The following is a 24,442-nucleotide window of genomic DNA, read 5'->3' on the forward strand; positions in this document are numbered from 1 at the left end:
TGTGCCTGGTGGACGGCGCGAGCCCCAGCTAGCAATATAGATCCGATTTATTTACATGGTGCCCCCTAGCCCCCCGCCGCGCGGTGCCTGCTATGTACATAAGGCCAAGTGTAAATACGCGAATGCACTTGAATACAGAATTAAAAACCGATCTTTACACAACATGGGCCGGGGCCTGGCACCGCCCGGCCCCACACGGTTACAGCACGCACGACGCACAATGCCCGCTGCACACACAGCGCCCGGATGGGCTGGGTTGGAGCCACACTGCCCATCCCAGCACCCGCCAGAGCCTCCCACCTGCAGCCCCTGCCATGGCCTGTTCTTTGGCTCTGAGACGCCCCCCGGGGGGACTGGCTATGGTGTCGGGCAGCCTCTTGGCATGCAGGGGGTGGAGCGGGCAGCAGGTGAGTCCTCAAGGGGCCCTGGGGCAGCAAGGGGCACAGCCCCCCACACTCAGTCAGTGCCAGCACTGGGGAGCTGGTGCCCACCCAGAGGTGGGGGCTGCAGCTGAGGGGCAACCAGCTCCCTGCCCCCTGCATGGGCAGCAGGGGTGCCAGAGACCCGAGCGGAGCAGCAGGGGCTGGAGCCCAGCACAGACCCCCTGGGGGACGGAGCTGGCACCTCTAGGGCAGCAACACCCACACTGCTGCCCTGGGGCCTGTGCTCCCCGCTCCGCAGGGCCCCAGCCCCACCCCACCCCAGCCCCTCAGCACTCGGCCTCCGAGACGGCGAAGAGGGCACTGTCCTGTTTGCCCACCTCGGCCACGGCTGCGGCCAGCTGTGCCAGGTTCCCGCTGGGGAAGTGCCGCGCCTCCCACAGGTTCAGGATCATGGCAGTCGGGCTGGCCTTCGAGGCAAAGAAGCTGAGATGGCTGCAGAGGAGAGGGGAGGGGGCGTTAGCCGGGAGCTCCATCCCCGCCCCCGCCCAGGGCACCCTCTGCTCTCACAGGCTGGTCGGCCATGGGGGGTTGGGTCCACAGGCCCAGGTGGGGCCCACTTCACTGAGTGGGGTGTACTGCCTGCATCTCCTCCCAGGTGGGCCACTGCCTGCCCCCTCCAGGAGCCCTGCCAGCTTCAGGGGGTGCAGAATGTGGCCAAGCAGCCCTGCTCCCCATCTCTGCTCCCTGCGCTCTGCCCTGTCTCCAGGGGGCCGCGGCGGCTGGGTGAGAAGCCTCGCGCTGGGATCGCTCCCTGCCCCCAGTGCCTTCCCCCGGGATCGCTCCCTGCCCCTGGTGCCCATACACCGGGTTCACTCCCTGCCTCCGGTGCCCTGCCCCGGGATCGCTCCCTGCCCCTGGTGCCCATACACCAGGTTCACTCCCTGCCCCGGGATCACTCTCTGTCCCCGGTGCCCTGCCCTCAGGATTGCTCCCTGCCCCCAGTGCCCTGGCAGGGAGACGCTGCCTGCCCCCGTACCTGTCCAGGTGGAGTTTCTGGGCCAGCGTTCTCCAGTCAGCCCCACGGGCGCAGGGCGTGTCCAGGCTGCTGATGATCTTCTGGCGGATGAGGAAGGGGATCTTGAAGGCACTGGGGCCCACCAGGGCTGGGCAGCCGGCCTCGCTGTCGGGCACCAGCCAGTCTGAGAAGCTCGTGTCCTAGGAGTCCAGCAGGGAGAGGGGTGAGCAGGGAGGGACCCACAACCCCGAGCGGCAGGGTCCCAGACCTGGGAGAGGGGCTGGGTGGCAGCACCCCCTGCGGCTCTCACCTCTGCTGCCAGCTCCTGCGAGGCGTTCGGAGGGGCTGGCACCCGTCTGCATCGCTGCAGCCTGGCCCTTGGGGAGCTGCTGCCTTCTCTAGTCTGCTGTGCAGTGACTGGTGGGGGGCAATCCAGTGCCATGGCGATGGACCGGGATCCCTGCTTCCCTGGCACTGTGGCCTGGTGCGCGCCCGCAGGCAGGCCCCCTAACCCCCACACTGGGGCCTGGCACACGCCCGCAGGCAGCCCCCCCGCCCCCACACTGGGGCCTGGCACACGCCCCCCGCCCTCTGTTCCCGGCCTGCTCACCTTGGCGATGTTGAGGTTGATGCTGAAGCTCTGCCCATCGCCCTCCACCTGCCAGACCCAGACCTTGCAGGCTAGCTGGCAGGTGCTGGGGGTGAGACGCTCCAGCGTGAAGGTGCAGTGCAGGAAGGGCTGCAGCCCGCTCCACAGGTGGTAGAAGGGGATCTCCTGCGGCGGAGGGAAGCCGAGGGTCACTCCCGCCTGTCCTGGGTCTGCTACAGGGCTCTCGGGCTTCAGGGGAGAGGCAGGAATCCCGCCAGCCTCCCAGGAAGCACCAGAGACTGGCCCCCACCCCGGCCGAGAGCAGGAGCTCGGGGCAGGATGGGGGGCAGGGAAGAGCAGGGCGTCCCTGCCAGCCCCTGGGGCTCGGTGCCTGCTCGGCCACAGCGCTGCTGCAGGGCTCGCCTGTCCTGGTGTGGGCAGAGCTGGGCCTTGCCCTGGAGGCTGGTGGGGGCAGAGTGGGCACGGCTGGCTCTCCTACCTGGTAGCTGGCGAGGAGTTTGCTCTGCCACAGCGAGCTGGGCACGTCGTGGATGGAGAGACGCAGGTTGTGGTAACTGTCCTTGAAGTGCAGGACCCGGGGAGCTCCGATCAGCTGCCCCCCCAGCTGCTTCTCCAGCTGCAGCACCTCCTGTTGGGAGATGGGCACTTAGCCAGGGACCGAGCCCCAGCCTGGGCCAGCCCCCAGCCCCAGCCGGGCAGCCAGCCTGGGCCAGCCCCCTCTCAGCACAGGTCCTGGATTCGGCTGTGCCCAGCAGCCTGCGGGGGGGGGGCAGAGTACCCCTCAGGTGCTTCCTCAGTGACCCCCCCCGCCCTAGGGGGCCCAGCCTGTCCCTGGGCAGCCCAGGCCCCAGTGACAGGGGTGGGCTGAGCAATGCAGCTCTGGGGCGCCTCGTGGCATGGGGGGAGCCCATTGCCTTTCTCTGCAGGGCTCAGCTCAGCCCAGCCTTGTCAGGTCAGGGGGCAGCTGGGCACTGACCAGCACGACCCTGCTGCCGTAACGGTGCCAGGAGGGAGGGGAGACAGGCACTGGGTCCCATGGGAGCTAGGAGAGAGGTCCTGGAGGGCAAATGGAGGCTGCTAGGTAAGAGATTAAAGTCCAGGACCTCCATGGTAGCATTCTCTGAAATGCTTCCGGTTCCATATGCAGGGCCAGGGAGATTGGCAGAATGGCAGGGTCTCAATGCGTGGATGAGACGATGGGGTAGAGAGGAGGGGTTTGGGAAAGCAGGAACCTATACAGGAAGATTAGGCTCCACCTAAACCAAAGTGGTACCAGATTGCTTGTGTAACGTAGAGGAGTTTTGAAACTAATGGCTGGGAGGAGCCGACAGATTTGGAGGACCACATGGTTTGGACAGACACATCCCTAGGGTGTAAGGATAAGGCCTTTGTCTGCAGCAAGACTGTAAGGCTTAAAGTCTAAGGCAGTGGGCTTCAGACTTTTGTCCTGGTGACCCCTTTCACACAGCAAGCCTCTTGAGTGCGACACCCCCCCAATAAATTTGTGACAAAGCAGGACTGTTCTTAATGTTTCCTCTGAATACTGTAGGGGTGCCTCAATTTCCCCTAGGCATTTCTTAAGTCTCTAGGTGGTGGGATAAGGGGGTGTAATTGTTGCAGAGCAAAGGGCCAGGTTCATAAATGGCCAACACTCTGTCTCCTGGCAACTGATGGCCTGGGCTCTTCCCCCCTGCACGGTGAGAGCTAAAGGGTTGGAGAACAAAGGAATCAGGTGCCCTCCTGGCCCGGGAAAGGGACAAAGCCCAGAGGAGGGGGGGCTGGAGAGAGTTTCAGTTTGGGGCTGGCTGGGGACATGGAGTGAAGTGCAGACGAAGTTGTCTGACTCACTGCCCCCCAAAATGGACCCGGCTGAGGGGTCCTGTTCTCTGCACCTACAACCTCTGTGTTAGACCATGTCCCTGTCGTCTAATAAACCTTCTGTTTTACTGGCTGGCTGAGAGTCACGTCTGACTGCGAAGTTGGGGGGCAGGACCCTCTGGCTTCCCCAGGACCCCGCCTGGGCAGACTTGCTGTGGGAAGCGCATGGAGGGGCAGGGGATGCTGGATGCTCTGAGGTCAGACCCAGGAAGGGGGCAGCCGGGTGAGCTGTGTGTCCTGGGGACAGGCTGCTCCCAGAGAGGAGACTCCCCCAGAGTCCTGACTGGCTTCGTAGGGAGCAGTTCCAGAGCATCGCCCGGGGACTCCGTGACAAGGCCCCCCCTTATAAATTAAAAACACTTCTTTATATATTTGACACCATTATAAATGCTGGATGAAAAGCAGGGTTTGGGGTGCAGGCTGATAGCTCGTGACCCCCCATGTAATAACCTTAAAGCCCCCTGAGGGGTCCTGACCCCCAGTTTGAGAACCCCTGGTTTAAGGTCTTCGTTTGCAACCAGATTAAAAGAGCAGCCAAGCAGCAGCCATTAGCTAAGAAGCAGGAGTCACATCCTCACTTTCCATCTAAGTTACATTAAAGCAATGTCATATCAGGCTGTTAAAAAGGAGATCCTGGCCTAATAGTACCCTCATCACCAGATAAAGAAACAGATCTTAAGATCTGAAATAAATTTGTTAGTCTCTAAGGTGTGACAAGTCCTCCTTTTCTTTTTGCAAATACAGACTAACACGGCTGCTACTCTGAAACAGATCTTAAAATGGTTAAAGAAAACTTAGTTTGATGGCGTCTGTCTGGCAAGAAATCACTTCTCAATAGTTGTGGTTGTGAAATTCTCATTTCTTTATTGTTTCGTTTTTATGGTCCCCACTTCCCTATTGTTTGTCTGTATGATCTCTGTCTGGTTCTTTAATTGTTTCTGTCTGTTAATTAATTAATTTTTCTAGGTGTAAATTAATTTAGGTGGTGGGATATAATTGGTGAGAGAATTTTGTTACACAATGTTAGAATTGCAAAAAGAAAAGGAGTACTTGTGGCACCTTAGAGACTAACAAATTTATTTGAGCATAAGCTTTCGTGAGCTACAGCTCACTTCATCGGATGCATTCGGTGGAAAATACAGTGTGGAGATTTATATGCATTGAGCACATGAAACAATGGGTGTTACCATACACACTGTAACCAGAGTGATCAGGTAAGGTGAGCTATTACCAGCAGGATAGCGGAGGGGGGGCGGGGGGCATAAACTATCCTTACAAAAGTGAGTCAGGGACAGGGCAGGGGGCAGGGCTGGGGTCAGAGCAAGCATCAGGCTGTGGGGCAGGGCAGGGTGGGGGTCAGGCTGGGGGTCAGGCTGGGAGGCAGCGCAAGGGGCAGGGCCGGGGGCCAGGCCGAGGGGCAGGGCAGGCCGTGGGGAGGTACCTGCAGCAGGTCAGGGGTGTCGCGGAGGCAGTACACGCCAACACTGTACTCCAGGGAGCTGCAGGAGGCAGGGCGGGGGGCAGGCCGGGGGGCAGGCCGTGGGGGCGGTACCTTCAGCACGTCGGGGGTGTCGCGGAGGCAGTACACGCGGACGCTGTACTCCAGGGAGCTGCAGGAGGCAGGGCGGGGGGCAGGCCGGGGGGCAGGCCGTGGGGGCGGTACCTTCAGCACGTCGGGGGTGTCGCGGAGGCAGTACACGCGGACGCTGTACTCCAGGGAGCTGCAGGAGGCAGGGCGGGGGGCAGGCCGTGGGGCAGGCTGGGGGGCAGGCTGGGGGGGCGGTACCTTCAGCACGTCGGGGGTGTCGCGGAGGCAGTACACGCGGACGCTGTACTCCAGGGAGCTGCAGGAGGCAGGGCGGGGGGCAGGCCTTGGGGCAGGCTGGGGGGCAGGCTGGGGGGGCGGTACCTTCAGCACGTCGGGGGTGTCGCGGAGGCAGTACACGCGGACGCTGTACTCCAGGGAGCTGCAGGAGGCAGGCTGGGGGGCAGGCTGGGGGGGCGGTACCTTCAGCACGTCGGGGGTGTCGCGGAGGCAGTACACGCGGACGCTGTACTCCAGGGAGCTGCAGGAGGCAGGGCGGGGGGCAGGCCGTGGGGCAGGCTGGGGGGCAGGCTGTGGGGGCGGTACCTGCAGCACGTCGGGGGTGTCGCGGAGGCAGTACACGCGGACGCTGTACTCCAGGGAGCTGCAGGAGGCAGGGCGGGGGGCAGGCCGTGGGGCAGGCTGGGGGGCAGGCTGGGGGGGGCGGTACCTTCAGCACGTCGGGGGTGTCGCGGAGGCAGTACACGCGGACGCTGTACTCCAGGGAGCTGCAGGAGGCAGGGCGGGGGGCAGGCCGTGGGGCAGGCTGGGGGGCAGGCTGGGGGGGCGGTACCTTCAGCACGTCGGGGGTGTCGCGGAGGCAGTACACGCGGACGCTGTACTCCAGGGAGCTGCAGGAGGCAGGGCGGGGGGCAGGCCGTGGGGCAGGCTGGGGAGCAGGCTGTGGGGCAGGCGGGGGGGCGGTACCTGCAGCACGTCGGGGGTGTCGCGGAGGCAGTACACGCGGACGCTGTACTCCAGGGAGCTGCAGGAGGCCGGCGCGAAGAGCAGGAGCTTGAGGCGCTTGGCGGCCGCCATGCTGAGCGACTCCCCCACCAGGGCGAAGCGCCCCAGCTGCTCCGTGAAGACGTAGGCGGCCTGGCCCTCCAGCTGGCAGAAGTAGAGCCCCGAGGCTGGCTGCTCCCCGACCTGCAGCACATCCTGCGGCAGAGACCCACAGCTGGGCACGTGCCCGCCCGGCCCCTCCGAGCCCTGCTGGGGGGCTCCAAGCGGGGACCTGCCCCTCCTCCTGCCCCGGGGGGCTCCGAGCGGGGACCCTCCCCCTGGCCCGGGGGCTCCGAGCGGGGACCCTCCCCCTGGCCCGGGGGGCTCTGAGCGGGGACCCTCCCCCTGCCCCTGCCCTGGGGGGCTCCGAGTGGGAACCCTCCCCCTGCCCCTGCCCTGGGGGTCTCCGAGTGGGGACCTTCCCCCGCCCTGGGGGGCTCCAAGCTGAGACCTGCGCCCTAGGGAGCTCAGTCAGGACCCTCCCCTGCCCTGGGAGGCTCTGAGCAGGGATCCCAGGCCTGGCTGGTTTATTTCCTAGGCTGTGTCGGGGGAGGGGATGTTCCCCCCCCATGAGTGCCTTCAGGGTCCCCTCAGCACCCCCAATGTCAGCCCCACCTTGTGGGCTCTGGCCTGGGCACTCACCTCCCAGGTGCCCTCACACGACTGCTTCTTCAGGCGGATGCTCCAGTCGGCGACGTTGGCCTCCACGCAGTGCCCCAGGGCCAGGATGGCGGGGCGCGTGAGCAGCACCCCCGGGGGCCCGCAGCTGACGATGGGGCTCAGCAGGGTCTGGCAGCCGGCGAGGGGCAACCTCCACAGGGAGAGGAGAGCGGACGGGAGAGGGGTGAGACGGGGGCCTGCCAGGGCACGGGGCTGGCGCCAGCTGCAGGGAGCTCCATGCCCATGGCGCAGGGGCTGGCAGAGCTGCAGGTTTAAAACACCTACCTGGCGTCCTCCTGCTTGTGCAGCGTCAGGTAGATTTCGTAGATCTTCCCCCGTGGGATGGCGTCAGGTGGGATGAGCAGGCTGATCCCTGCAGCAGAGCAGATGGTGCGGGTCAGCGGGTGCTGCCCTGATCCCAGCACCACGCATGGGGCCCACTAGCCTTTCTGGCTCCAGCCCTGCCCTGTGCCCCCCACGGCGGTGCTGGCCCGTGCTGGGGTGCAGGCTTAGTGTGGCTAGCCCCGACACCCCGCGGCACCCACTGCCTGGTGGGCAGGGGGATGGACTCTTGCGCTGGCTCGCAGGCCAGGGCACCTGGGTGCCGCCCCAGCCCCGCGCCAGCCGTACCTGTGTTGGGGATCAGGAGCCGCCCCCCCAGGAAATTGAAGGTGCCATAGGCCATGTTGGCAGCGCCCCGGGGCAGGGAGCGGAAGCAGCTCTGGGCGGCGAAGCGCGAGACGAAATCCACGCCCTCGGCGGCGGGCGAGCTGTGGTGCAGGGTGTGGCGCCCGGCGCCCAGGGGGCTCAGCAGGTGCCCGTTGCTCAGCTGGAACTTGCTGTGCCCATCCTGGCGCGAGCACAGGGAGCCCTGGTAGGTCATGGTGGTGGTGCTGAGGTCGGGCTGGATGGTGAGCAGGTGGGATGTTCCTGTGAGTGGGCAGAGGGTGAGCAGGTCAGTGCTGCCCCCACATGGTCAGGGGGCTCCCAAGGAGCAGAGAGCCCCACCCCCAGGGCAGGGAGGTCCTGCCCCTTGCCCAGGCCAATGGGAAGGGTCCTGGGGCCCAGGCCTGGCTCTGTGCCAGCAGGCTGGCAGGGATGAGCCCTCTGGGCCCGCGCTGCCCAGCGCTGCCCGCGCCCCCCATGCCGCACGCACCTGCCTTGGCTGGCTTGCTGCTGACAGGCTGGAAGCCGGCAGTGAGGATGGATGAGTCGGCCACGTCAGGATCCAGGCCCCCCTTCTTGCGACAGCACACCAGGACCACCACGAGAAGCAGCAGCACCAGGCAGACGGCCACGGCCACGAGCCCCACGTACAGCGCCACGTCCTCGGGGCCAGAGGCAGCTGGGGGAGAACCGCACTGAGCCAGGCTTTGCTCCGGCCAGAGCCACGGGGGCCTGTACTGCAGCGCCCCCCACAGGAGGGGACAGGCAACTGCCCAAGGAGGCTGGGTCTTGGCATGAGGGTGTATCTCTGCGCATGTGCCTGATCAGGGCTCAGGGCCAGGCTCCCCACTGGGCCCCTGTGACGTTACGAGTGTAATATAATATTGTACTGAGAGGTGACAGGGCCAGAAAGAGTTAATTACCTCCCAGACTGACCTGACCCAGGGCCGAGCTTTAATGACTGGTTAGGGAGAGATGGAAATGAACAGAGCTTTGAAATGCAGCCGGCATGGTTAGAGAGAGAAGGGGAGATGTTTGCTCAAGTTTTGTGATGTCAGCAAACAAGCCTTGTCTACTGCTGTGACTTTGATTGGAAGATCAAAAAAAAAAAAAAAAAAAAAAGGAGCATTAACATTTAGGAAGACACTTGAGTGAAATAGTATTATTGTCTCTATGTCTCTGTGAAGGTTGTGGTAACCTGTATCTGAACTGTTTAATGGATAAATTACCCTGTGCTAATTGCCATGATGTTTGGGCGAAGGAAGGTTGAGCCTATTGTTTTCTGAGGCTAAGAGGCTGCTGGAAATGTATAAAAGCCCTGGGACACGCTCTTTCTTCATCTCAGATCTGCTTTGGGTTTCAAGATGGGAAACCTTAAGCCACAAGAATTGAGATCCCCAGTCACTGACTGGAGCCACCCTGAATATGGACATTGGATTATAACCTATGGACTATTTCTAAAAGGACTTTTGGCAACTACATCTCTGCTCTGTATCTGGACCTCAAGAATTGAACTCAAGTCTGTCTGTATATTGCTCTTTCAACCAACTCTCTCTCTCTCTTTCTTTTTTAATAAATTTTAGTTTAGTTAATAGGAATTGACTATAAGCATGTATTTGGGGTAAGATCTAAGTTATAGTTGGACCTGGGTGTGTGGCTGATCCTTTGGGGCTGGAAGAACCTTTTCTTTTATATGATGAGGTAAGATTTTCAGTAATCATCATCACATCTGACATGTCTGTCTGGATGGAGGCGTGAGGCTGGGCACATTAAGGGAACTGCATTATTTGGACTTCTGAGTAACCAGGAAGTACTATAGAAGCTGTTTTGTGCTGGCTGAGTAAATCTAAGTACTGGAATATCCACCAGCGTTTGGGGTTTGTCTGCCCCATTCTGTTTGCAGTTCACCCTAATTGAGTGACCTCAGCTGGCTCCCACATGCACTATTGTCACAGCCCCACTCCTGGGACCTGCATTCACAGAGCGGCTCTGTCCATACGGGAAGCGCAGCTGAGGGCGTGTGAGCGTTAGCCTGACAGACTCATAGGACTGGAATGGACCTCAAGAGGTCATCTAGTTCAGACCCCTGCACTCATGGCAGGACTAAGTATTATCTAGACCATCCCTGACAGGTGTTTGTCCAACCTGCTCTTAAACATCTCCAGTGATGGAGATTCCACCACTTCCCTGGACAATTTATTCCAGTGCTTAACCACCCTGACAGGAAGTTTTTCCTAATGTCCAACCTAAACCACCCGTGCTGCAATTGAAGCCCAGTGCTTCTTGTCCTGTCCTCAGAGGTTAAGGAGAACAATTCTTCTCCCTCCTCCTTGTAACAAACTTTTATGTACTTGAAAACTGTACCATGTCCCCTCTCAGTCTTCTCTTCTCCAGAGAAAAGAAACCCAGATTTTTCAATCTTCCCTCATAGGTCATGTTTTCTAGACCTTTCATCATTTGTGTTGCTCTTCTCTGGACTTCGATTTCTCCACATCTTTCCTGAAATGTGGTGCCCAGAACTGGACACAATACTCCAGTGGAGGCCTAATCAGCATGGAGTAGAGTGAAAGAATTACTTCTCAAACTCAAATGTGAAATTGCAGGACTACTAACTGTAGTCTGTAACCTATCATTCAAATCAGCTTCTGTGCCAGATGATTGGAGGATAGCTAATGTGATGCCAATTTTTAAAAAGGTCTCCAGAGGTGACACTGGCAATTACAGGCCAGTAAGCCTGACTTCAATACCGGGCAAACTGGTTGAAACTATAGTAAAGAACAGAATTGTCAGACACAGAGATGAACGTTGTCAGGCATGCAGATAAACATGACGTGTTGGGGAAGAGTCAACATGGTGTTTGTAAAGGGAAATCATGCCTCAATCTACTAGAATTCTTTGAGGGGGTCAACAAGCATGTGGACAAGAGGGATCCAGTGGATACAGTGTACTTAGATTTTCAGAAAGCCTTTGATAAGGTCCCTCACCAAAATCTCTTAAGCGAAGTAAGCAGTCATGGAATAAGAGGGAAGGTCCTCTCATGGATTGGTAACTGGTTAAAAGACAGGAAACAAAGGGAAGGAATAAATGGTCAGTTTTGAGAATGGAGAGAGGTAAATAGTGGTGTCCCCCAGGGGTCTGTACTGGGCCCAGTCCTATTCAACATATTCATAAATGATCTGGAAAAAGGGGTAAACAGGGAGGTGGCAAAATTTGCAGATGATACAAAACTACTCTAGATAGTTAAGTCGTGGCAGACTGTGAAGAGCTACAAAAGGATCTCTTAGAACTGGGTGACTGGGCAACAAAATGGCAGATGAAATTCATTGTTGATAAATGCAAAGTGATGCACATTGGAAAACATCATTCTAACTATACCTATAAAATGATGGGGTCTAAATTAGCTGTTACCACTCAGGCAAGAGATCTTGGAGTCATTGTGGATAGTTCTCTGAAAACATCCACGCAATGTGCAGCAGCAGTCAAAAAAACAATGTTGAGAATCATTAGGAAAGGGAGAGATAATAAGACAGAAAATACCATGTTGCATCTACATAAATCCATGGTAGGCACACACGTTGAACACTGTGTGCGGATGTGATCACCCCATCCCAAAAAAGATCTATTGGAATTGGAAAAGGTTCAGAAAAGGGCAACAAAAATGATGAGGGAGATGGAGCGTCTGCCATATGAGGAGAGATTAATAAGAGTGGGACTTTTCAGTTTGGAAAAAAGACAACTAAGGGGGGATGTGATCGAGGTCTATAAAATCATGACTGGTGTGGAGATACTAAATAAGGAAGTGTTATTTACTCCTTCTCATAACACAAAAACTGGGGTCACCCAATGAAATTAAGAGGCAGCAGGTTTAAAACAAACAAAAGGAAGTGTTTCTTCACACAACACACAGTCAACCTGTGGAACTCTTTGCCAGGGGATGTTGTGAAGGCCAAGACTATAACAGGGTTCAAAAAATAACTAGATAAATTCATGGAGGATAGACCCATCAATGGCCATTAGCCAGGATGGGCAGGGAGGGTGTCCCTAGCCTCTGTTTGCCAGAAGCTGGGAATGGGTGACAGGGGATGGATCACTTGAAGATTCCCTCTTCTGTTCATTCCCTCTGGGGCACCTGGCACTGGCCACTTTTGGCAGACAGGAGACTGGGCTAGATAGACTCTTGGTCTGATGCAGTATGGCTGTTCTTATGTTCTCGTGTCTTGCTTACAACAGCGTTACACTATTGACTTATATTTAGCTTGTGGTCCACTATGACCCCCAGATCCCTTTCTGCAGTGCTCCTTCCTCAGCAGTCATTTCCCATTTTGTATGTGTGCAACTGATTGTTCCTTCCTAAGAGGAGTTCTTTGCATTTGTCCTTATTGAATTTCATCCTATTTACTTCAGACCATTTCTCCAGTTTGTCCAGATCATTTTGAATTTTAATCCTGTGCTCCAAAGCACTTACAAAGCCTCCCAGCTTGGTATGGTCTGCAAATTTTAGAAGTGTTCTCTCTATGCCATTATTGAAATCACTGATGAAGATATTGAACAGAACCAGACCCAGACCTGATCCCTACGGGATCCCACTCGTTATGCCCTTCCAGCTTGACTGTGAACCACTGATAACTATTTGCCGGGAATGATTTTCCAACCAGTTTTGCACCCACCTTATAGTAGCTCCATCGAGGTTGTATTTCCCTAGTTTGTTTATGAGAAAGTCATGCAAGACTGTATCAAAGCTTTACTAAAGTCAAGATATGAGTCAGCAGTGTGCCCTTGTTGCCAAGAAGGCCAATGGCATTTTGGGTTGTATAAGTAGGGGCATAGCGAGCAGATCGAGGGACGTGATCGTTCCCCTCTATTCGACACTGGTGAGGCCTCATCTGGAGTACTGTGTCCAGTTTTGGGCCCCACACTACAGGAAGGATGTGGATAAATTGGAAAGAGTACAACGAAGGGCAACGAAAATGATTAGGGGTCTAGAGCACATGACTTATGAGGAGAGGCTGAGGGAGCTGGGATTGTTTAGTCTGCAGAAGAGAAGAATGAGGGGGGATTTGATAGCTGCTTTCAACTACCTGAAAGGGGGTTTCAAAGAGGATGGCTCTAGACTGTTCTCAATGGTAGCAGATGACAGAACGAGGAGTAATGGTCTCAAGTTGCAATGGGGGAGGTTTAGATTGGATATTAGGAAAAACTTTTTCACTAAGAGGGTGGTGAAACACTGGAATGCGTTACCTAGGGAGGTGGTAGAATCTCCTTCCTTAGAGGTTTTTAAGGTCAGGCTTGACAAAGCCCTAGCTGGGATGATTTAACTGGGACTTGGTCCTGCTTTGAGCAGGGGGTTGGACTAGATGACCTTCTGGGGTCCCTTCCAACCCTGATATTCTATGATTCTATGATTCTATGATATACCACATCTACCGCTTCCCCCCATCCACAAGACCTGTTACGCTGTCAAAGAAAGCTATCAGGTTGGTTTGACACGATTTGTTCTTGACAAATCCATGCTGACTGTTACTTATCACCTTAGTATCTTCTAGATGTTTGCAAACTGATTGCTTAATTATTTGCTCCATTATCTTTCTCATTATTCCCCTTTTTATAGATGGGCACTAGATTTGCCCTTTTCCAGTCTTCTAGAATCTCTCCCGTCTTCCATGACTTTTCAAAGAGAATTGCTAATGGCTCAGATATCTCCTCTGTCAGCTCCCTGAGTATTCTAGGATGTATTTCATCAGGCCCTGGTGATTGGAAGACATCTAACTTGTCTAAGTAATTTTAATTAATTCTTTCCCTATTTTAGCCTCTTCTGATCCTACATCATTCACTATGTTAGATGTCCAATCACCACCAACCTTCTTGGAGAAAACCAAAACAAAGAAGTCATTAAGCACATCTGCCATTTCCACATTTTCTGTTATTGTCTTTCCTGCCTCATTGAGTAAGGGGCCTGTCACGGGGTCCCCGGGCAATGCCCTGGAACTGCTCCCTACAAAGCCAGTCAGGACTCTGGGGAAATCTCCTCTCTGGGAGCAGATTGTCTGCAGGACACACAGTTCACCCGGCTTCCACCTTCCTGGGTCTGACCTCGGAGCATTCAGCATCCTCTGCCCCTCCCTGCACTTCCCACAGCGAGTCCGCCCAGGCGGGGTCCTGGGGAAGCCAGAGGGTCCTGACCCCCAACTTCGCAGTCAGACGTGACTCTCAGCCAGCCAGTAAAACAGAAGGTTTATTAGATGACAGGAACATGGTCTAACACAGAGCTTGTAGGTACAGAGAACAGGACCCCTCAGCTGGGTCCATTTTGGGGGGCAGTGAGCCAGACGACCCCATCTGCACTTCACTCCATGTCCCCAGCCAGCCCCAAACTGAAACTCTCTCCAGCCCCCCCTCCTCTGGGCTTTGTCCCTCTCCCGGGCCAGGAGGGCACCGGATCCCTTTGTTCTCCAGCCCTTTAGCTCTCACCTTGCAGGGGGGGAAGGGCCAGGCCATCAGGTGCCAGGAAACAGGGTGTCGGCCATTCTCTGTGTCCAGACCCCTGCACACACCTGCCCTGTAGGGCTCTGCAATGATCATACTCCCTTATCCCACCCGCTAGATACTTAAGAACTGCCTAGGGGAAACTGAGGCACCCCCACACTATTCAGAGGAAACATTAAGAACAGTCCCGCTTTGTCACAGGGCCTACTCTGTCCTTGGTCTTCCTCTTGCTTCTAATGTATTTCTAGAATGTTTACTTGTTTCCTTTTATGTCTCTAGCTAGTTTGATCTCATTTTGTGCCTTGGCTTTTCTAATTTTGTCCCTACATACTTCTGTTATTTATTTATATTCATCCTTTGTCATTTGACCAAGTTTCCTCTTTTTGCAGGACTCTTTTTTGATTTTTAGATCATTGATGATCTCCTGGTTAAGCCAGGCTGGTATCTTGCCAGACTTCCCATCTTTCCTACGCAGTGGGTTAGTTTGCTCTGGTGCCCTTAATAATGTCTCTTTGAAAAACTGTCAACTGTCTTCACTTGTTTTTCCCCTTAGACTTGCTTCCCATGGGGTGGGGACCAGGGGAGCGTGCCCCTGAGAGTGCGGTGTGTGTGCCAGCGGGCCTGGTCATTGCATGCCAAGCTGCCAGTTCACGTGCACATGTGTGCGTGCATGCGTGTGCACGTGTGTGTGTGCATGCGTGTGTGCATGCATTTGCAGCGCACCTCCTGGCTCTCCCCGGTCACCCGCCCACCCACCAACTGGTTCCGGGGGATGGGACGGCGCTGTGAGAATTTGTAATTTGATGTAAATGGCAAAGCTAACGAGCTGAGCGCTGACGGGCCCTGCTGCTCCCTCTCAGGCCCCGAGGGCTGCCTCGGTGCTCCTTCTGCAGGGCCTTGGGCAGTGCCCTCCACCTGCCGCATGCACATTGGCACTAGACCCCACAGCACAGCCCTGGCCCCACCTGAGCCCCCCAAACTGGGCTCTCAGAGGGCCAGGATCAGAGACGCACCTGGCGGGGGGGTCCCCTCTGTCAGACATAGGCCGGGGGGTGCAGAGGATGCAGGGAATGGGGTGGGGTGGCAAAGGGGTCAGCTAGGGGCTCCTACTGGGCGCAGACGCTGCCAATCCTGCTAACTGATAAGCCAGGACTGACAGGCCCAGCCCCACTCGCTGGCCTGGCAGCTGGCACATGCCACCCCCTAGGGCCATGGCACCAGGCAGCTGTGACTAAGGAGGAATTTTCTTAATGTTTTGTATGAACACGGTGTGTGCCTCAGTTTCCCCCATGTGTTGCACAAGTGTCTCGGTGCTGGGACAAGGGTGTGTGATCCCTCCAGAGACCCCAGAGAGCAGGGGTCACGCGGACTGGCCACCTGGGCCCAGACAATGGCCGACACTCTGTATCCTGGCAACTGAAGGCCGGGTCCCATCCTCTGCCTGGAGCCAGCCAGGAGCTGGAGAACAAAGCGAGAGGTGGCAGCCAGGCGACCGGCTGGCCCAGAACGAGCCAGAGGACAGAGGAGGGGGAGCGGGAGGGACTCAGGCTGGGCTGCTGGAGGCTGCTCAGTCTCCTGGGTGGGACTGGGGGGCAGGGGAGCCTTTGCTGAATCTCCCTGTGCTCACATGGCCTGTCCTACGCCTGGCAACTAATAACCCATCTGTGCCACATGCTGGCTGGGAGTCATGGCTGGCTGCAGAGGTGGGGGCAGGGCCCTTTGGGGCCGTGAGGCTCCCCCACATGTCCATCAGGTGGCCCCCCTGTGGGGAGCTCTCGGTGGGAACAGGGGGCCGATTGCTCCGAGAGGCGCCCCAGTGAGCGGGTGCCCTGGGGGTGTCGCACTCCAGGAAGGTCCTGCTGGAACCTCATTCCCAGCGGCTCCAGGGCACCGAGTCTGGGCACTGTGCGGGCAGCCCGGGCCGGCTCTACCCAGCCACCCCCGGCTCCGGGAGCAGCCGCTTTTCCAGTCCCCATGGCGGGCGCCTGAGCTCCCCTTGGCAGGCGCAGCCCCTGCCAGGAACCCCCCTCGCCACAGAGCAGCCCCCCCCGGACTGTGTGTGTGTGGAGGGGGCTCCAGCCCTGGGGCTCTGTGCTGGGGGGGCGGGATTCAGCCCCTGGGGCTCTGTGACTGGGGGGGCCAGCGCTGGGGACGGGCAGGGCCCCAGGGAGGAGACACTCACGGTGGCTGCAGAGCTCGGTGGTGCAGTTGCGGGTTTCCAGCTCGGCTCCTTGGCACTCCTGGCCCCCGTGGTGAGGCGCCGGGTCCGAACACTCGCGGCTCCGCCAGTGCGTGCAATCCAGAGCGCACAGCGACCACCGGCTCCAGCCCGACCAGCCGCCGTCCACTGCACACAGCAGCCAGTGAGCGCGTGGGGACCTCGGCCAGACCTCTGCCCCACTGCACCTCTCCACAGCACCCCACTGCCCTTCCCCACTGTGCCCCACCCCACTGACCCCCACCTCCCCTCCCTACTGCCCCCTGCCCACTGCACCCCGTCCCTCTCCACCCCAGTGCCTCCCTGCGCACTGCACTCCTTCTCCTCATGACCTCCCAAAACACCCCGTGCACCCCCACTGTCCCATGCTCTCCCCCCATTCATGCTCCATCTGCACTTCTCCTATCTTTTAGTGAACCCCAACAACACCCCCATGGCCCTAGCCCTACCCCATGTGCCAGCCTGAATGGGCACCTCTCCTCTGCATGCACAGACCCGCTTCCTGTCCCCAGCATGGCGCAGAAAAGGCCCCACTGTGGGGCAGGCCAGGGGGCACTCACGTGAAAGGAGGCCCTGAGCTTGCGAGTGGGAATCCCGCCCTCCATGGCTCTGTCCAGCAGGGCAAGCACCAGCCCTTGGCTCCTTGCCCGGGTTTCTAGCAGGGCTGGGACCACTGACATGGGACAGAACACGGACACGTGGGGGTGGAGATGACACAGCCGGGAGGGGAGGGGCTGGACGCAGAGTGGGGGGACTCACAAAGGAAAGGAACCTGCTGCTCTCAGCCTGCAACCCTGGCTCAGGGAGTGGGCGACCTCCCTCCAGTCGCCACACCATGCTTGTCCGGTGCCGCTCTGGGACGGCCCAGGCCTGGGACAGCAGGGGCTGCGGGTCGGGATTGAGGGGCACCGGCAGAGCTGGCAGGGAGGTTGCCCCATCCCCCATTTGTTTTGGAGCATGGCTCTCCCTGGTGTGAGCTCCAGGTGCCACGTGCATGGGCCTGGGGCTGGCAGAGCCATGGGCACGGGGGCGTGGCAGTGGCCGAGTGGGTACCTGGGCACAGGGTGGTGCAGGCGTTTTTCTGCACGTTCTGGCCCTCACAGAACGTCCCCCCGTTGAGGGGCGTGGGGTTGGTGCAGATCCGGCTCCGCTTCTGCCAGCCCCGTCCACAGCTGGCGCTGCAGGCCGACCAACCTGTCCAAGTCGACCAGCCGCCGTTCACTGGGGTGGGAAAGGGACAGAGTCAGTGCGAGCCCCAGGCGCCCTGGAACAGTGGGCTGGGCTCCCGGCTGGGGGCTGCCCACGGTGGGGAAGGCACCGCCTGGGGGTGCCCTGCTCCACGGGGATTCGCTGGCTCCAGGGGAAGCTTCGGGGCTGCAGGGAGGTTCCTGGCTGTGGGGAGATAGACAGGGAGACACATGGGGTGAGGGGAAGACAAAGCTGGGGGGTCCTGCTTTGTGGGGGTTTCCCTGCATCCCAGCTGGCTGCAGCCCACGCCCCACGCTGCCCCCCTGCGGCTCCTCACCGTACACGGTGATGGGGGCGGAGGAGCTACGGCGACGGGCCACCATGTTCTTGGCCACGCAGGTGTAGTTGGCCGTGTCGGCCAGGCGCGCCCGCGGCACCACCAGGCTGTGCTCCGGCGTCACGTACACGCTGGCGTCCAGCGCCGGGTCCACCGGCTCCTCATTGCGCAGCCACTCCACCTGTGGGCAGCGGGCGTCAGGCCGGGGCGGATACGGGGCGCTGGGGCCAACAGGGGACGGGAGGACACGGAGTGCTACAGCAGAGGGGAAGGAGAGGACACGGGGGTGCTGCAGCAGACGGGGAGGGGAGGACAGAGGAGCACTGTAGCAGGGGGAGGGGAGGACACGGGGTGCTGCAGCAGGGGGACTTCCCAGGCCAGTCCCCACCCTGTCCGCCCGGCCTGCATTCCCTGGGCCCAGCCCAGAGCGCTCCATGCAGACAGTTTCCAATGCCTGCTTGCACCCGGCTTTCCCAGGGACCCAGGTCGCCCCAGGTCAGGACCTGGCTTCCTGCTGCTCCCCACTCCCACCATCTTTGTGTCACCTGCCAACTGGATCCGGGAGGATTCAATGTTCTTGCAGATGACGTGGTTATGGAGCATGGGGCCCAGGACCCCGCTGGGGGCCCCGGCCGTGGCTTGTTCCCGTTGAGTTTCAGAGTGAGGCCTGGCCCTTGCCAGCCATGGGAGGCGTGGGCCCTGCACTCACCTCGGCCGGTGGGATCCCCTCCGGGGGCCGGCATGCCAGCACGATCTCCTGCTCGATGGAGACCTCCCTGCCCATCGGCTCCTCCTCAAAGTTCTTCCTCAGGTCTGGAGAACAGGGCGAGAGAGACAAGGCGGCTGAAATGAGATGCGCCCCCTGGCCAGGTGGCTCTGCCTGCCGGCAGGGAACACCTGGACCCCCCGCTGCTGGCACAGACCCCAGTAACCCTGCGCAGTCCGGGACGCCTGTCTGAGTGCGGAGATGCCAGACAGGTGCTGACAGGGCTCCTCAGGAGGGCTCAGCCCGCTCAGGATCTGGAGCCAGGGAGTGTTGTGCCCCTTGCCCGGGGAGGAGGGGGAGGGGGCGGGCCAGGGGGCACTCACAGGCAATGCGCACGTAGGCCTTCTGGCTCTTGGTGGTCCCCGAGGAGCTCCAGGCAACGCACTGGCACCAGTACTCCTCCAGCCCAAAGATCCGCTCCACCTGCTGCCTGGAGATATCGATCCGGACGTCCAGGAGGGGCAGTCCTGGGTGCAGGCCAAGGAGAGAGCAGTGAGTCAGGGATCTGCTGCAGCAGGGGAGGAGGGTGACACACTGGGGTGGCACTGCCCCTGCCCCCCAGACCTCACAGGGACCAATCCATGCCCAGATGGGCCCCCTGAGGTCCCAAGGCAGCTCGGCCCAGGGGCTCCCCCGGATCCATGGTGTTCATGGCGAGGTGGGTGCAGAGCTGCCATCCCATCTCCAAGCTGGGCCCCCGAGACCAGGAAGAGCTGTCTGTAATGTTTTATGAATCCTGTGTGTGCCTTAGTTTCCCCTATATTGTGCATGGCCTTGGGGTTGTGGGGAGGAGGGGGATAAGAGCTGGCTGGTAGGAGGAGCTGGGGATCTGACCAGGCAGGTCAGAGGGAGAGACACAGCCCTGGCCCATGGGGTTCCCTGGGTTCTGGGCTGGCCAGGCTCGGCTGTGCTCTTACCTGCCTCTCTCTGGGCTCCCCTAAGGACTCCCTGTGCTGTGCCCGCTGCCTGCCCAACCCCAGCGCTGGGTGAGTGTCGCTGCAAATGCTGGGCGAGGGGCATTGCCCCTCGGAGGGGACACGTCTCTCCCGGCGGCGTCTGGCTCAGCTGGACTTGCTGGGCAGAGCTCCCGGGGAAGCCGGCGGGCTGGAGCCCAGAGGTTCAATCCAAGGTGGCGGTGAGGCCGCGGGGCCCACCCTGAAGGAAGCGCCAGCAGGAGGCAGCGCACCACTTTGGTGTGGAAAGGCTGATTTCCCGGTTCCCAGGCCCAGCCCCGGTTGTGCAGGGGCGGATGGCACGTCGGATCGTGGGCAGAGAGAGATGCCATGGCTGGGGTGGGGCCTTTTTCCGAGGGGGTCTGGCTCCCTGGGAATCATCGAATATCAGGGTTGGAAGGGACCTCAGGAGGTCATCTAGTCCAACCCCCTGCTCAAAGCAGGACCAATCCCCAACTAAATCATCCCAGCCAGGGCTTTGTCAAGCCTGACCTTAACCTCAAAGGAAGGAGATTCCACCACCTCCCTAGGTAAGCCATTCCAGTGCTTCACCACCCTCCTAGTGAAAAAGTTTTTCCTAATATCCAACCTAAATCTCCCCCACTGCAACTTGAGACCATTACTCCTTGTTCTGTCATTTGCTACCACTGAGAACAGTCTAGATCCATCCTCTTTGGAACCCCCTTTCAGGTAGTTGAAAGCAGCTATCAAATCCCCCCTCATTCTTCTCTTCCGCAGACTAAACCATCCCAGTTCCCTCAGCCTCTCCTCATAAGTCATGTGTTCCAGTCCCCTAATCATTTTAGTTGCCCTCCGCTGGACGCTTTCCAGTTTTTCCACATCCTTCTTGTAGTGTAGTGTGGGGCCCAAAACTGGACACAGTACTCCAGATGAGGCCTCACCGATGTTGAATAGAGGGGAACAATCACATCCCTCGATCTGCTGGCAATGCTCCTATTTATACAGCCCAAAATGCCGTTAGCCTTCTTAGCTACAGGGGCACACTGTTGACTCCTATCCAGCTTCTCGTCCACTGTAACCCCAGGTCCTTTTTCTGCAGAACTGCTGCCGAGCCACTCAGTCCCTAGTCTGTAGCCGTGCATGGGATTCTTCCGTCCTAAATGGAGGACTCTGCACTAGTCTTTTTTGAACCTCATCAGATTTCTTTTGGCCCGATATTGAACAAAACCGGCCCCATGACCAACCCTTGGGGCACGCCGCTTGATACTGGCTGCCAACTAGACATGGAGCCATTGATCACTATCCGTTGAGCCCGACAATCTAGCCAGCTTTCTATCCACCATATAGTCCATTCATCCAGCCCATACTTCTTTAACCTGCTGGCAAGAATACTGTGGGAGACTGTATCAAAAGCTTTGCTAAAGTCAAGGAACAACACGTCCACTGCTTTCCCCTCATCCACAGAGCCAGTTATCTCATCATAGAAGGCAATTAGGTTAGTCAGTGTGATACAGCATGGCCAGAAGGCAGCAGAAGTCTGATATAGGAGAGATATGTAAGTCCCAAGATGAGGAGAAGCCTTATTCCCTGTAGAGGGAAGAAAGGTTTCTATAGATTAATTAAAAGCACCTGAAGCCAGTCACCTAATAAAATCCCCCTGCTTCAATCAGCCAGGGGAAGGAGTTGGAGCAGAGAGCAGTTTGAGGGAGTTGAAGTAGAGGAGAGTTTGGAGAAGTGCCATAGCTGGCTAGAAGACCAAGACCCTAGGTAAAGAGACACCCGGCTTGTGCAGAGGGGGGGGGGGCAGGAAGCCCCATAAGCTGAAGAGCAGGAGAGGGAAGTAGCTCAGGGGAAGGAAGCACTAGTTCAAATGGTTTACCGCTATCCCTAGGCCCCTGGGCTGGGACCCGGAGTAGAGGGCAGGCCCAGTTCCCCCCCTCTCCACTACCCTTCTCTGGGTTACTAGTGGGACAATAAGAAAAGGAGGACTTGTGGCACCTTAGAAACTAACAAATGTATTTGAGGATAAGCTTCCGTGAGCTACAGCTCACTTCATCGGATGCATTGGGTGGAAAATGCAAATGAAAAATTTCCACCAAATGCATCCAATGAAGTGAGCTGTAGCTCATGAAAGCTTATGCTCAAATAAATTTGTTAGTCTCTAAGGTGCCACAAGTCCTCCTTTTCTTTTTGCGAATACAGACTAACACGGCTGCTACTCTGAAACCTGTCATTATAGTGGGACAATAGACACCCTAGTTCAGGGGCAGGAAACTGTGCCCTGAACCCCCCCGCAGAAGAGGAAGTGCGAGACCCATCACAATAGTACTGGCAATTTGCCACATCAGGCATGACTTGCCCTTGGCGAATCCATGCTGACTGTTCCTGATCATTTTCCTCTTCTCTAAGTGCTTCAGAATTGATTCCTTGAGGACCTGCTCCGTGATTTTTCCAGGGATTGAGATGAGGCTGACTGGCCTGTAGTTCCCCGGATCCTCCTCCTTCCCTTTTTTAAAGATGGGCACTACATTAGCTTTTTTCCAGTCGTGCGGGACTTCCCCCCGATCACCATGAGTTTTCAAAGATAACGGCCAATAGCTCTGCAATCACATCCGCCAACTCCTTTAGCACTCTCATATGCAGCGCAGCCGGCCCATGGACTTGTGAATGTCCAGCTTTTCTAAATAGTCCCTGTCACGGAGTCCCCGGGCGATGCTCTGGAACTGCTCCCTATGAAGCCAGGCAGGACTCTGGGGAAGTCTCCTCTCTGGGAGCAGCCTGTCTGCAGGGGACACAGCTCACCCAGCTCCCCCCTTCCTGGGTCTGACCTTGGAGCATTCAGCATCCTCTGCCCCTCCATGCGCTTCCCACGGCAAGTCCACCCAGGCGGGGTCCTGGGAAAGCCAGAGGGTCCTGCCCCCCAACTCTGCAGTCAAACGTGACTCTCAGCCAGCCAGTAAAACAGAAGGTTTATTAGATGACAGGAACATGGTCTAAAACAGAGCTTGTAGGTGCAGAGAACAGGACCCCTCAGCCGGGTCCATTTTGGGGGGCAGTGAGCCAGACAAGCACATCTGCACTTCACTCCATGTCCCCAGCCAGCCCCAAACTGAAACTCTCTCCAGCCCCCCCTCCTCTGGGCTTTGTCCCTCTCCCGGGCCAGGAGGGCACCGGATCCCTTTATTCTCCAACCCTTTAGCTCTCACCTTGCAGGGGGGAAGGGTCCAGGCCATTAGTTGCCAGGAAACAGGGTGTTGGCCAGTCTCTGTGTCCAGACCCCTGCCCTCTAGGGCTCTGCAATGATCATACACCCTTATCCCACCACCTAGATACTTAAGAACTGCCTAGGGGAAACTGAGGCACCCCCACACTATTCAGAGAAAACATTAAGAACAGTCCCGTTTCGTCACAGTCCCAAACCACTTCTTTTTCCACAGAGGGCTGGTCACCTCCTCCCCATGCTCTGCTGCCCAGTGCAGCAGTCTGGAGCTGACCTTGTTTGTGAAGAACGAGGCAAAAAAAAGCATTGAGTACATTAGCTTTTTCCACATCCTCTGTCACTAGGTTGCCTCCCTCATTCAGTAAGGGGCCCACGCTTTCCTTGACTTTCTTCTTGTTGCTAACATACCTGAAGAAACCCTTCTTGTTACTCGTAACATCTCTTGCTAGCTGCAACTCCAAGTGTGATTTGGCCTTCCTGATTTCACTCCTGCATGCCTGAGCAATATTTTTATACTCCTCCCTGGTCATTTGTCCAGTCTTCCACTTCTTGTAAGCTTCTTTGTAGTGTTTAAGATCAGCAAGGATTTCACTGTTAAGCCAAGCTGGTTGCCTGCCATATTTACTATTCTTTCTACACATCGGGATGGTTTGTTCCTGCAACCTCAATAAGGATTCTTTAAAATACACCCAGCTCTCCTTTCCCTCTCATGTTATTCTCCCAGGGGATCTTGCCCATCAATTCTCTGAGGGAATCAAAGTCTGCTTTTCTGAAGTCCAGGGTCCGTATTCTGCTGCTCTCCTTTCTTCCTTGTGTCAGGATCCTGAACTCGACCATCTCATGGTCACTGCCTCCCAGGTTCCCATCCACTTTTGCCTCCCCTACTAATTCTTCCCGGTTTGTGAGCAGCAAGTCAAGAAGAGCTCTGCCCCTAGTTGGTTCCTCCAGTACTTGCACTAGGAAATTATCCCCTACACTTTCCAAAAACTTCCTGGATTGTCTGTGCACTGCTGTATTGCTCTCCCAGCAGATACCAGGGTGATTGAAGTCTCCCATGAGAACCAGGGCCTGCAATCTAGTCACTTCTGTGAGTTGCCAGAAGAAAGTCTCGTCCACCTCATCTCTCTGGTGCAGTGGTCTGTAGCAGACTCCCACCACGACATCACCCTTGTTGCTCACACTTCTAAACTTAATCCAGAGACTCTCAGGATTTTCTGCAGTTTTATACCGGAGCTCTGAGCAGTCATACTGCTCCCTTACATACAATGCAACTCCCCCACCTTTTCTGCCCTGCCTGTTCTTCCTGAACAGTTTATATCCATCCATGACAGTACTCCAGTCATGTGAGTTATCCCACCAAGTCTCTGTTGTTCCAGTCACATCATAATTCCTTGACTGTGCCAGGACTTCCAGCTCTCCCTGCTTGTTTCCCAGGCTTCTTGCCTTTGTGTATAGGCACCTTAAGATAACTCGCTGATCTGATCGTTAGTATAAGGCAGGAGCCCTCCCCTCTT

The 24,442-nt window shown here is 57.5% G+C and overlaps 1 protein-coding gene across 3 annotated transcripts in view; it reads right to left on the reverse strand.

The window, feature by feature from the left end:
• Positions 1 to 133: 133 nt before the first annotated feature.
• Positions 134 to 24,442, reverse strand: part of UNC5A (unc-5 netrin receptor A) — a 52,064-nt gene continuing 27,755 nt past the window's right edge. For 2 of the 3 annotated variants that reach the window (XM_038413171.2, XM_043520561.1), the window contains exons 3-16: positions 19,118 to 19,261; positions 18,738 to 18,841; positions 18,029 to 18,209; positions 17,557 to 17,724; positions 16,468 to 16,632; positions 8,293 to 8,481; positions 7,767 to 8,066; positions 7,422 to 7,509; positions 7,119 to 7,287; positions 6,399 to 6,632; positions 2,487 to 2,636; positions 2,009 to 2,173; positions 1,420 to 1,598; positions 134 to 875 (exon numbers count right to left, since the gene is read on the reverse strand). In XM_038413171.2, coding sequence (XP_038269099.1) covers positions 710 to 875; positions 1,420 to 1,598; positions 2,009 to 2,173; positions 2,487 to 2,636; positions 6,399 to 6,632; positions 7,119 to 7,287; positions 7,422 to 7,509; positions 7,767 to 8,066; positions 8,293 to 8,481; positions 16,468 to 16,632; positions 17,557 to 17,724; positions 18,029 to 18,209; positions 18,738 to 18,841; positions 19,118 to 19,261 — 2,402 coding nt within the window. In that variant the 3' untranslated portion in view covers positions 134 to 709. The remainder of the gene's footprint in view (positions 876 to 1,419; positions 1,599 to 2,008; positions 2,174 to 2,486; positions 2,637 to 6,398; positions 6,633 to 7,118; positions 7,288 to 7,421; positions 7,510 to 7,766; positions 8,067 to 8,292; positions 8,482 to 16,467; positions 16,633 to 17,556; positions 17,725 to 18,028; positions 18,210 to 18,737; positions 18,842 to 19,117; positions 19,262 to 24,442) is intronic. The other variant, XM_038413172.2, reaches the window with a different exon arrangement.

Source organism: Dermochelys coriacea, chromosome 8, assembly GCF_009764565.3.
Source record: "Dermochelys coriacea isolate rDerCor1 chromosome 8, rDerCor1.pri.v4, whole genome shotgun sequence".
In the NCBI taxonomy this organism is placed as follows: Eukaryota; Metazoa; Chordata; order Testudines; family Dermochelyidae; genus Dermochelys; species Dermochelys coriacea.